The following is an 11,570-nucleotide window of genomic DNA, read 5'->3' on the forward strand; positions in this document are numbered from 1 at the left end:
GGAGGGCGGGTGATTTTTGTTATCATTTATTTGATATGCGCAATTTTTATTGATTGAACGATGAATTTCTTCAGGGACTGCTTGCGATTTTTGTAACAAAGCAATAAGCCGTTTTTTGCTCAAATACCAAATACGAATTCAGTTAGTTTTTCCCCCCAGAGTAAATCAAATCCCATTCCCATATCGTTTTTGTTTTGATTTTGGGAGCTTTGTACTTTTGAATCCGTGAATCCAAGGCGAGCTACACTGGCTGAGCTCTCTGAGCTCAATGATAGTGGGACGCAAAAAGGTAATGGGATTCCTCCCAACATTCCGGCACTATCGTTTTCTGTGTGCACATTATCCCCCCACCCCCACATTATCCCCAAAACAACTGTCTTCCAATTATGTACTCGATATATTCGATAGTCCTCTAAACTCCTCAGTTTCGCTTTCGAAAAGAAAAATGATCAAAAAGATAATGAAAACTCGAATATACATAGATTGATTTCCATATACATATTGTATGTATGTATGTATTTATGTATGTATAGCCGTTGAATCGGAAGTACCTTGCGAAACACGAGATAAAAACTGTATATATATATAGTAATATATAGTAACTGCTGTTGATTAATTAATAACCTTTAATTTATGAGTAAACTATAACTAAACGAAACTTAATTTGTAGTCGAGCAAAAGCGAATCATTACGAGACATAGTGAACCGAAAATAATAATAATAATAATTATAAATGCACTGCCAAAAACAAAGGTTTTACATAAATGAACAACAACAAAAAGTAGATCGACAGAAACAGAAACAGAATCGGATGATAGATGATATGATAGATAGAATGAACACAGAGGGGGAGAACAACGTTCAATAAAAACCATAAAACAAAACAAGAAACATAAAATGAAAAATTAAAAATGATTAACTGCTGTAAATATAAGAATGAATACATATAGAGAAATCATAGACATTTTTTAATGGCACATAATTAACGAATGAGCGCATGCAATTTGCAGATTTTTTACATTATTTTAAATGAACTAAGCAAACAAAAACCAAACAATAATGAGTTAAAACTACGAACAAAACGAAACCAAATTAAAATGCCAAGCGGCTGCGATTTTGTAACAAAATCAAAAGAAAAAAGGAAACACAAAATGTTAACATTGCATAAAGTTTAAACGCAAAAAAAAAACGTAATAATATACAATACAACAGAGAAAACAAACAAGAGAACAAGAACAACACAAACAGCAGACACGAACTACGATAACACGAGAACACGGTGCCGGTAACGGAAACGACTACGAAATGAAGTTAAGGGCCAGGGCCAGGGCCAATCTTCAGAATGTATATAACATAGCAACTGCATAATTATAACAGCCTACAACCCAACAAAAAAACACGGAACGACTAATGCAAGTTAATGAAATTATCTAATACGAGGTACTAACGAGAGAGGTGGAGCGGAATAAAGTAAAGTAATGCAAAATAACTAAGCCGAGGCATACCATTTTTAATGTTCAAGTAGCGAGACACAAATTTACCAAGAAAATACCTTAAATACGAGTACTTTGGAGGGACAGATGATAGAAATGGAAATGGAAATAAAAATGGATATAGGATGCGATAATCGATAATACACAGAAGCAGCAGAAAGCATTAGAGGGGGGGAGAGAGAGAGAGAAAGCGCTATAGACAGAGATGATATATGAGATGATGTGCCGTTTGAGATATACATACATATAGCAGAATTAAATACAATTAGCGCAAGACGATTCAGAGTCGAGTGCACTGACATTTATCCCCTAGAATGATATTGTTTTCTTACCTATTTAATTTGTTGTAGCATTTGTCATAGCCACATACTATAGTTGTGTATATAACTAGTTAAAATTGTGCATAAAGAACGGTTATCTTAAGTATATAAATACAATACACGTAAATACACACAAAGGTGAATATTAGACAAAGATACAGATACAGTTACAGATGCAGATACTGAGACACGGATACAGACAAATGACACAGATACAGATACAAATACAGATACTGAGAGACAATGGAGAGACACTAATGCAATGGCAAGATGTGCAGCGCAGCAGAAAGATAATGCGAAAATAATAATTCTATTATTAAAAACAAAACAGAACAAAACAAAAAAATATACAACAATAAAACTTGGACCTAGGTATATGATTCTGAATTTAAATAATTTTTAGCAATGCAGAACAAACCAAAAACAAAACAGAAGAAACTCTAAACACTTGAATGAAATGAAATTAAATGAAAACCTTATAGAAAAATACAAAAAATAATACAAAAATTGAAAATTGATGAATTGAATTAAGTAAAGGTAAAGGTAATAATTGCTCAATTTAGCAGAGAGTATAAATAAAGAATTATACGTTAAGTAATAATTTCAAAATGCAAACAATCTCTTGACTTTCGGGCTGGGCGGAAAGTGTGGTCCGATAGCAATCGATAGTCATCGATGACTGCGCATCCAATGCGCATGTCCTGGACCTCGTGTCAGATTCACTGACAGCTTCTGCAGCTTCAAGTGTATATACACACACCTGGCCGATACACCTCGCAACGTATAGCAGGACCTGCTGCAGTGGCAAATGTATCCATAATGAAATCCGAAATTTAATAAAATGTTGACCGCCCTGCGTCGCAAATTTCGGCTTGGAATGCAACGAACGGTTCTGATTGCGGTCCTGCTGGCAGTGGGCCTCTTCAGCTATGCCTTCCTCAACCTCAAGTTCTGCTTCAAGCTCATGTCGCACAGGAGTCTCAATCTCATGGTGAGCCCTCAGAAATATCTTGCTAAATATGTATATCATCTCATGTATATATTTCCCTGTCTCTGGCAAAACAGTGCCAGAAGTTTGAGCAGCAGGAATACAGTGGCTCGCTGTGCGAAGAGCTCTGCGGGGCACAGTCCACCTTTGACAACTTCCAGTGTCCGCTGAACGACATGAAGACCATTCTGTTTACGGCCGAAAAGAACGGTGATATGTATGCGGTGAAGGTAGGTCGCGTAATTTCGGGGCGTTGCCATGGCTACCATTTCTGTTCATCCACTCCCTTTCGCAGCTGGCCAGGCACAACGATGACGAGCTGAGCTGGAAGAACACCAAAGGGGAGGCGATTTACCCAAAGATTGAAGAGTTTCATGAGATTGTCAAGTTACACATTATACTCGCCTACAATGTCACCCTCGACGACAACATGGTGAGACTCTCCGAGCGACAGGGGTTGGTCCATAGCTAACTTTTTCCTGTTCCATTTACTTTCAGATACGTGCGTTGGTCAACCAGGAAATTGCCGATGACAACTCCCAGCAGATGGTCAGCTTCTGGCGTTTGTTCAAGGACAACAACTACATGATGGGGAAGCTGTTCGACGAGGAGTCTGTTTTCCCAGCAGTACTCGGGTCCTGTGGGCCCTACTATGCCACCGAGGGACTGGAGATAGTGCAATCGAATCCAAGCATTATGCAGTATTTGTGAGTACATCAGATATCCCATCCCAATTTGCGCTCTACTGTAACATTGTTCATCTCTGTCAGGGCCTCAAATCGTCAGCAGCGTCTGAAGCACGCCCTCAACATCATGGAGTACATATTCCGCATGGATGAGATGAAGCCGGAGCCCTTGAAAATGTGCAAGATGCAGGTGAATCGATTTGGCACCACGCCCGAGCGTCGCCTCAAGTACCAGAGTGCCGAGCACGTGTACGTGGAGAGTCAGCTGGACAAGCGCCTGTCCCGCGGGGTAAAGTGCCAAAGCGACAAGGACTGCCACTTCCACTCCTGCCGCGGAATGTGCAACGAGGAGCGACATGCTTGCACCCACATCCAGCAGAACAACAACTTCCAGATATTTTGTGAGCACATTCTCCTGGGCGGCGGAACCTTCCAGCCTGGACTCTTGAGCGGTGTCCGGCTCACGCGACCCATGCAGAAGGTGTTGAAGATGTGCGTGCAGCCGCCCAAGGAGCATCAGGTGCCAGGCCGCCAACAAGCACCAAATATGCAGCTCGCCGTGCGGCTCTACAATGATCTGAAGCAGCTGTATCAAGCGGCGGCAGCGGCTGCTGGAAACGAGGCTGGCGAGGACGGACCTGGACCCCGACAGATTGAGGATCAACGCGGCGACTAAATGGAATAGTAGTAGAAAGTAGACTAATTGCTGAGCAGCTTTAGACGACGGCTTGCTCAAAACTGATAGCATTTTTACAAGTAGTTCTAATTAATTATTAAAAACCGAACTAAACCGGAAATCCGATTACACAGGAATGTTTTTTTACACTGGCTGGGCTGGCAAGTCTACGAAATATTTAATTTACATTTATTTAAAAACTATGGCAAACTTATGCTGAGCACAGTATATTTTAATAAAAATTTTAAAGTATCTCTTAGTCTTTTATTTATTTCGGTAACCTCTATGATAATATCCTTGATCCTTAATAAGGACTTCATATAGGATGTTCCGGCCATCACAACAAGCCATGGCACGATCAGTTAGGAGGAGAAATAGCGGAGTTACAGCGATTTTACTTATGATTGATGACAAAACAGCGGTGAAAAGGTAGTTCCTTATCGTCCTTGATGTCCTTCGCTTGTTCAAACGATAGAGGATATTTTTCCCATTAAAAGGACATGTATCACGTCATGATCGGATGAGAAATGGCTGAGCTGCAGCGATTTAGCTAAAAAATAAAATTTAATTTTATTTTATTTAAAAATAACGGCTTTCACTGTGGCGCCCCCACACTCAGCGGTAAGATTTTGAACTAGAGCAAATGTAGTTCAAGACATCGCCGGTGCCATTCGGGGCGCCACTTAAAAATATTGGCTTTCACTGTGGCGCCCCCACATTCAACGGATAGATTTTGGACTATAGAATATGTAGTTCAAGAAATCGGCGGTGTTCATGGGGGCGCCACTGTGCAACCCGGATGGTTGTTGTACAACAACAACAAAAACAACTATTGTTGTACAACAACAACTTTTGTTGTACAACAACAACTTTTGTTGTACAACAACAACTTTTGTTGTACAACAATAACAAAAACAACTATTGTTGTACAACAACAACAGGCCAGTTTTGTATTGTTGCTGTCTCCTCTATTTGTGGCCCGATCGTGGCGTGCGACGGCTTCCTGTGATCGGAAAAATATCCTGGATCTAAATGAGTCCTTTTGAAGGATCAAGGACTAAGGACATTTGCTCCTGTCATATATATCATATTATCTCTGTTCTTTAGGTTCTGTCAGGACTTTCTTGGATCGGAAAAATATCCTTGATCCTTGGATAAGGACTTCTTCATCCCTATCATTTGGCACACGAAAAAGATATTACTTCAATATTTTAATCTCAGCCTGAAAGTATGCAATAATTGATAAATAAATCAAACCCCAAAAGATGCTTCATAAGTGGTGCTTGAATTGTTATCATGCGTGCCTGAAAGTATGCAATGGTTTTTTAAAGTTCATATTAACTGCATGTTAAGTACAAGCCCAGAAGTATGCCATGATTTCTGGCATTGGCCAACAGAGGTGTTTTACATGCTGCGAAAGCGAAGATGTTGCGCACCATAGGGCCGAACAACATTGCAAGCACCAGCAACATTTGCGGAAGCTCCCGCCGAAGGAAGAAATATCATTACCTCATCAGAATCCTGGCCCCAACTGAATTCGAAGCCAAATGCAATAAAATCAAACAATATACAAAACATATTTTCTTTATTGAGGCCAAGTATGATAATTAATATACAGGAAAAAGGTAGCATTGAGCCGCGAGGACAGCGCCTTCCCGGGTCCTGGTCCTGGGCGAGATCGAGACTGTTTAGAAGGCACGTTGGAATCCGCAAATTAGCACTTTGTGACGCTGTGGACTTGGACCAAATGCAGGATAGACTTCCATTCCAGACCGAGATCTAGATTTGGTTGTTCGCATCCAAGCACAAGCGCTGATCGATCTCTGAAATTGATATTAAGCATAAGCAACTATGTCTAATGATTGCATGGCAAGCTTTCTTCATTCCATTCTTACCTTACTCAGTTGAGGTCGTTGCGGTGGAGGTCCTGGACAAATACGGGCGCTGTCATCTTTGAACTTGCTTTGTAATCGCATTGTACTTGCCATGTACATTCTGAAAAGTTAGATAAATGAATCACTTGCATCATTGTTCATCAAATTCATACCTACCACCACAGCAGACAGTCCCAGACAATCCTGCTCAGCACCTGTATTCAGATCTTGTCTGCGGCAAACACCACCGACATCTAGTTGTAATCTCAGTGGTTGAGGCTCCTTTTTCATCTGCGTGGATAAATAGATGTACACAGGTTAATAAAGAAATAAATTATGGTGTATTATTGAATTCTGCTACATGGCATGGTCATGGCGTAAAGCAACTACAAATCGAAACACACACACCTGATAATTGGGTGAATATTTCACAAGGGGGCATCATAGATATTTTACGAAATCGTTTCAAAAGAAAACAAAATACCAACAAACCATAACCCTTGGAGATGTGCAGCACAAGAGAACCGCAAGACTATTGATTCATAAATCAAAAGCCTTTTATGAATGGAGAAAACAAATAGTCCGTCGCCTTGCACCATTTCTGCTCAACAGAACTCGGCATCTGGCTCTGGCTCTGCCTGGCCCCACAGTCGGTGGACGACCAGGACCGAGGTTATTTATGAGCCAATAACTTTACAACTAAACGCTCATCTACATTTAATGGCGATAATTTTTGACGCAATTTGAGAAACAGACACACCGGCGGTCGATCTCTGGCTCCCAGCTCCCAGCTCCAGGCCCAGACACACTTTCTGCCTCAGCTCAGCACCAGCAGCAGCAGCAGCACCAGCACCAGCTCTCCGGGGCTGGCCTACAAAGAAGTGAAGAAGCCAACCGCAGAAGATAACACAAAACACTTGACACCTTGCCTTGTGTGGGTCTGGTCGGCCGTCGGAATGCGCGCGGCCAGGAGTGGGAGCCGAGACGAGCCCCACTGCGGAGACACCCGAGGGCAGAGCACAATAAAAAGAGTCCCAACAGAAAGAGCGATCGTAAATTTACAATAAAAAGAACGAATGCCGAGCCGAGCCGGGGATGGAGACAGGGACAGGGACACGGACAGTGGCACTGGCACTGGAAGTGGAAAGTGGCAGGGAAAGAGACAGAGACAGAGACTGGCACTAAAAGGAGGAAGAATGCTGTAAATTTGGGGATTTTGGAGATGGCAACAGCTGTCTGTCGATCGAGCGCCTTCCGATCTGAGCTCTGTGGGTGGCTTGACCACTGCTAGTGGACCAGTGGACGGGACTCCCTTCGGCCGGCTGCGTTCGTTCTCATTCATCGCATCACTTGCCAGAGGGGCTATACCTATGTCTACGTCTATGCCATTGTATTGGACTCTACTCGTACTCGTTCCACAAATCGATTTCAGGCTTCATTAGCTCCCCCCCCATCAAAGTGCGGAGCACAGGAAACTCCCGCTTGCTTTTCTAGCTTTTCCTTTGTTTTCCTCCCGTTTGCTGGCCCGTATTGCAAACACAAATGCGTTTAACTAGCTCATGCCCCCCTACCCACCAAACAGCACCCGCTAACCTAATGCCACCCCCAACCCCAGCCCCAGCCAGCCTACAGTCAAAATCCACTAAGTTAGTCGCTCTATTGATGCTCGGTCAACCATCGAGTTTTCTGTTTTTTTCTACTTTTTCTGCTTTTTTGCCTTTCTGCTTCGTTGTTTGCTGAATGCCGCGCGACTGGCCTGCCGATGTCTCGACTGTTGGTTGGTTTTTTTTTTGGACTTTCTTCTCATACTGAATATGCGTCGTGTCGCTCTCAATATTTCCATCATTTCCCCTACCTACTTTTGCCCATTTCCATGGGCATTTTCTGTCGCTTTCCGCTTTTTGTTCTACCACCTTTTGTGAATTTGTGTCATGCGTTTGGGTTTTCCTGTTGGCTCTTCGCTTTTTTCTACCGCTTGGCTTTAATTTCTGTTTGCTGGGAAAGTAAAACAAAGCGAGAGTTGTTGACTTTTGATTCTGGCGTTGAATGAATGCTTCAATGCTTGAATGGTTGGCTGTATGGCTGTCTGCCTGATGGGCAGGAGGGCAGGAGGGCAGGAGGGGTTCTCTTGGGTGGTGGTGCTGCGGGGGGTACGTGCCGTGCCAATGACCAATGTTACGCTCTAATTCAATTTTGACTCGAGTTAATGTTTGCCTTGCCAAATGATATCTTCCCATTCCGTTCTGTGTGTAAAGGGAACTGGGAAACACCTCCCCAAGCCGCTCCAAAAAATCGATTTATATTCGGAAATTCTTAACTTCTGGCATTGCCCTGCTCCGTGCCTTGCGCTCGCTCCTACCCCCTGCTGTTGTCGTATTTTAGCTTATATAATTCCTCACATGTTTTGACACATTTCTTAATGGCACCTCACACACGCACACTCACACTCACACTCGTGCAGCTACACTCACACATAGATAGCATCGGTAAGGAGAGAAGAGAGTCAGAGTCAGAGCCAGAGCGGCAGAGCCGGAGGCGAAATGAATACAAAATGAACAAATGCAAACACAAAGCCTGGCAGACAGAAAGAGAAATGATATTGTAATTGGCAATCGTTGTTCCGCATAAATCACATGCATAAATTTTGCGAAGCTCGCAGGCATTCTACAAAGGCAACGTACGAATGTTCCTGCCACCTTCACCTCCACCTCCACCTCGTACGATTCGGAGACGGAGTCCAGGCCTCTCATCCTTTATATGCTCCTCCCGCGTTTCGGTCGTTAGTTCAAGTCAAATGTTGTTTTCCAATTGGAAAATTTTTCATTAACTAATTGAACATTTTATGGGCAGACTGTGGTGATAAGGGGAAGGGGGAGGGAGGGGGCCAGGGTGCAGGGTGCTGCTTACAAAGAGTCACAAAGACAGGACCTGACCAAAATGGCGCCAATATTGAATGGCAAACACACAGAGGAAGAGGAAGAGGGAGAGAGTGAGAGAGAGAGAACGGACAGGCACCCACCCACTCCTGTTCCTGTCACCTTAACTCTGGCAACAAAAAACGGGCCATGGCAAGACAATGGACGAACACAATGTTAGACAGCCAGGACGACACGAAGGGACGTTGGCCCAAATGGACAAACACACACACACAGAGATAGGTAGGAGGTGTATCTGTGTGTGTGTGTGTGTGTGTGTGTAGCTTCGATAATTTACGAGCACACGCTTTGCCACGGACTTTGCTTCCGTTTTGTACCAGACATCCCCACTGATGCCCCAAAAAGGGAATGCGCGAATTGTGGGCTACTTTGCAGCACTGAGAATGGAATAGAAGGCAAGGATTCATTTGGGGGGATATTCCTCTGCCTTCGTGACTACCATTTACAGTGGGAGTCTAGCAGAAATCCATCTCCATGGCTCCTTTTGCCTTGCAAGGTATTCCCCTAGTCCATCAGACATCGCTTGGCTATAGTTCTTGTTCTTCTTTGAATACACAAATAATGTTGGAAATTTGCATAGCTGTCTGGTTTCTGGGTGCCTTCTTCGCTGCTCCCCTCTGCCCTTGGCCAGAGCTGTCGTTATCCTGCCGGCCATGGCGGATATTAAACATTAGCGCGTGCTGAACACATCAACCGACACCACCCCCGAACCCCCCAACCCCCCCAACCACCCAACCCCAACCGCAGCGTACCCTCTTGCCACCAAAAAATAATTAACGTGAAAATTGCTGTCGACACGCAAACTAAAAAGGTAAAAGCCATATTCCATCTACCATCTACCATACTTCGCCTGATCCACAGCGACCAAAGTCGAGCATTTTTGAAGTATTTTTGTTGGCTTTGAGAAATGACTGACCAAACAGTAAGAGCAGCTGATAAAGTTAAAGCAGCAGTGGCAGCAGCAGCAGCAGAGGAGGCGATTGGAGATGACTAATGAAACCTATTAGCCCTGTGACAGATGAGGAGTCTCTGTCTCTCTGTCTCTCTACCTCTGTGTCTCTCTGCCTCTCTGTGTCTGTGTGGAGGAGCCGTGACCGCGATGATGGATAAGCTCATTAAGCTGAGACGCGCCGCTGTCCACTCTCCTCTCTCCAGGAGGAGATCAGGGAGCAGATCATTCGGTAGCGGCACCATCTATGACAGCCGCCTGACCTTTCGTTTAATTGAAATCTGTTGGTGGGCCGCCCCTGCTCAACTCTATCTCTGGTCCACCCGCCCTCTGGTCCCACGATTGTGTCCCCTAATTTGGTGATAAGTGCCGTCGTCTCCACTTGCCCTGACATTTTCTCAATCGAAGGTAAACTCAACCAGCTCGAAAACATCGCTGGGCACTCTGACGGTCCATTTGCGTGCATCCGCCAGGCAGCTAATCTTCAGATACGGGACACTGGGAAAATCGGAACAATCATACCCCGTCCCCATCTCGTTCTCGATGGTGCGCTGGGGCGGAGGGAAGGATGGATAAAAGTGCGATCTATCTGCTTTTAATGCAAGAATACTTACCTGTAGCCCTAGCCCGGCACGCTTGCTCGTGGTACTTCAGATATTTGTTCTCCATTTTTTGGACCAGACAGCGGGTCATAAAAGCTGTTGAAAAAGGACCCAAGCTTGGCTTTAAGTCGAATGAAAATTGCAGGACTCTTCCGCTTATGGGGCGGGCATTGGAATTCTAAATGGATCAGACCAAATAATTGTGTAGAAGCCAGTTATCCAATATGCAGCAGTCAGGATCACAGTGAACCTTGAGCCATTTTGGGGCAAGGAAAAGAAATTAAAACTATTGAAGTAATTTTGATAATAAATTAAGACTAAAATATTTAAAGCTAAGCAGAAAAATTAAACGATGGATTACTAGATTGCTCAGCCCTTGCTGCACTGATTGTTTCACTGGCGATTATTTATTTTATGCACGAGTAGATTTATAGCCGTGATAATTTGTTGAATCTATTTGCGTGATTTGGCTGCTAGCTCATTGAGTCCCACCACCGAATCCCTGGGCACTCTGAGGTTCCATTGGCGCGGTAGATGTTGCGAAACATTCGGCACCATAAAAAGCAGACCGCGTCCGTAGTCCGTGGGCACAGAGCGCGGCTGTCGCATGCGGCAGCTAATTTTCAAGTAACGCTCATCCTCAAGCTGCTCAATGGTGCACTGGATGTCAGAATATGTAATTAGAGTACTCTCAAATGATTACTGAATGGATGGATATACTTACGCTGTCTGCATCCTGGACCATTGCCTCGTTCGCATCCTGATGAAGTGACTTACTCGTATTAAAGTTTGGCAGACGGGCTGCCGGCAGGGGAAGAGAATAAAGGTGTGACTAAATTATGTGAAATAAAATTCAGCTTACGTGCTATATAAACTTCAATGAGAACAGAAATGAAGAATATGGATATTAAGATCAGGAAATGCTTAAGAAAATGTTGCAAAAAAGGATTCATATCGGAGTTTTAATATTTAAAATTTGGAAACGAATTTCTACAGTAAGTACGAAAGAAGTTGAAAGTTTTGAGTTTTGATTTGCACAACTAAAT

At 43.6% G+C, this 11,570-nt stretch overlaps 2 protein-coding genes across 2 annotated transcripts; one reads left to right on the plus strand and one right to left on the minus strand.

The window, feature by feature from the left end:
* Nucleotides 1-1,326: 1,326 nt before the first annotated feature.
* On the plus strand, nucleotides 1,327-4,294 carry LOC111072231 (divergent protein kinase domain 1C). Its single transcript, XM_022363959.2, has 5 exons — nucleotides 1,327-2,804; nucleotides 2,879-3,031; nucleotides 3,097-3,234; nucleotides 3,300-3,508; nucleotides 3,572-4,294. The coding sequence occupies exons 1-5, from the start codon at nucleotides 2,655-2,657 to the stop codon at nucleotides 4,161-4,163; spliced, it is 1,242 nt and encodes a 413-aa protein (XP_022219651.2). The 5' UTR covers nucleotides 1,327-2,654; the 3' UTR covers nucleotides 4,164-4,294.
* Nucleotides 4,295-10,885: 6,591 nt separating this feature from the next.
* On the minus strand, nucleotides 10,886-11,570 carry LOC111072191. The gene is made up of 3 exons (XM_022363894.2): nucleotides 11,387-11,570; nucleotides 11,249-11,325; nucleotides 10,886-11,184 (listed from the first exon to the last, which is right to left on the minus strand). The coding sequence occupies exons 1-3, from the start codon at nucleotides 11,475-11,477 to the stop codon at nucleotides 10,978-10,980; spliced, it is 375 nt and encodes a 124-aa protein (XP_022219586.2). The 5' UTR covers nucleotides 11,478-11,570; the 3' UTR covers nucleotides 10,886-10,977.

Source organism: Drosophila obscura, unplaced genomic scaffold, assembly GCF_018151105.1.
Source record: "Drosophila obscura isolate BZ-5 IFL unplaced genomic scaffold, ASM1815110v1 contig_1, whole genome shotgun sequence".
Lineage (NCBI taxonomy): Eukaryota > Metazoa > Arthropoda > Insecta > Diptera > Drosophilidae > Drosophila > Drosophila obscura.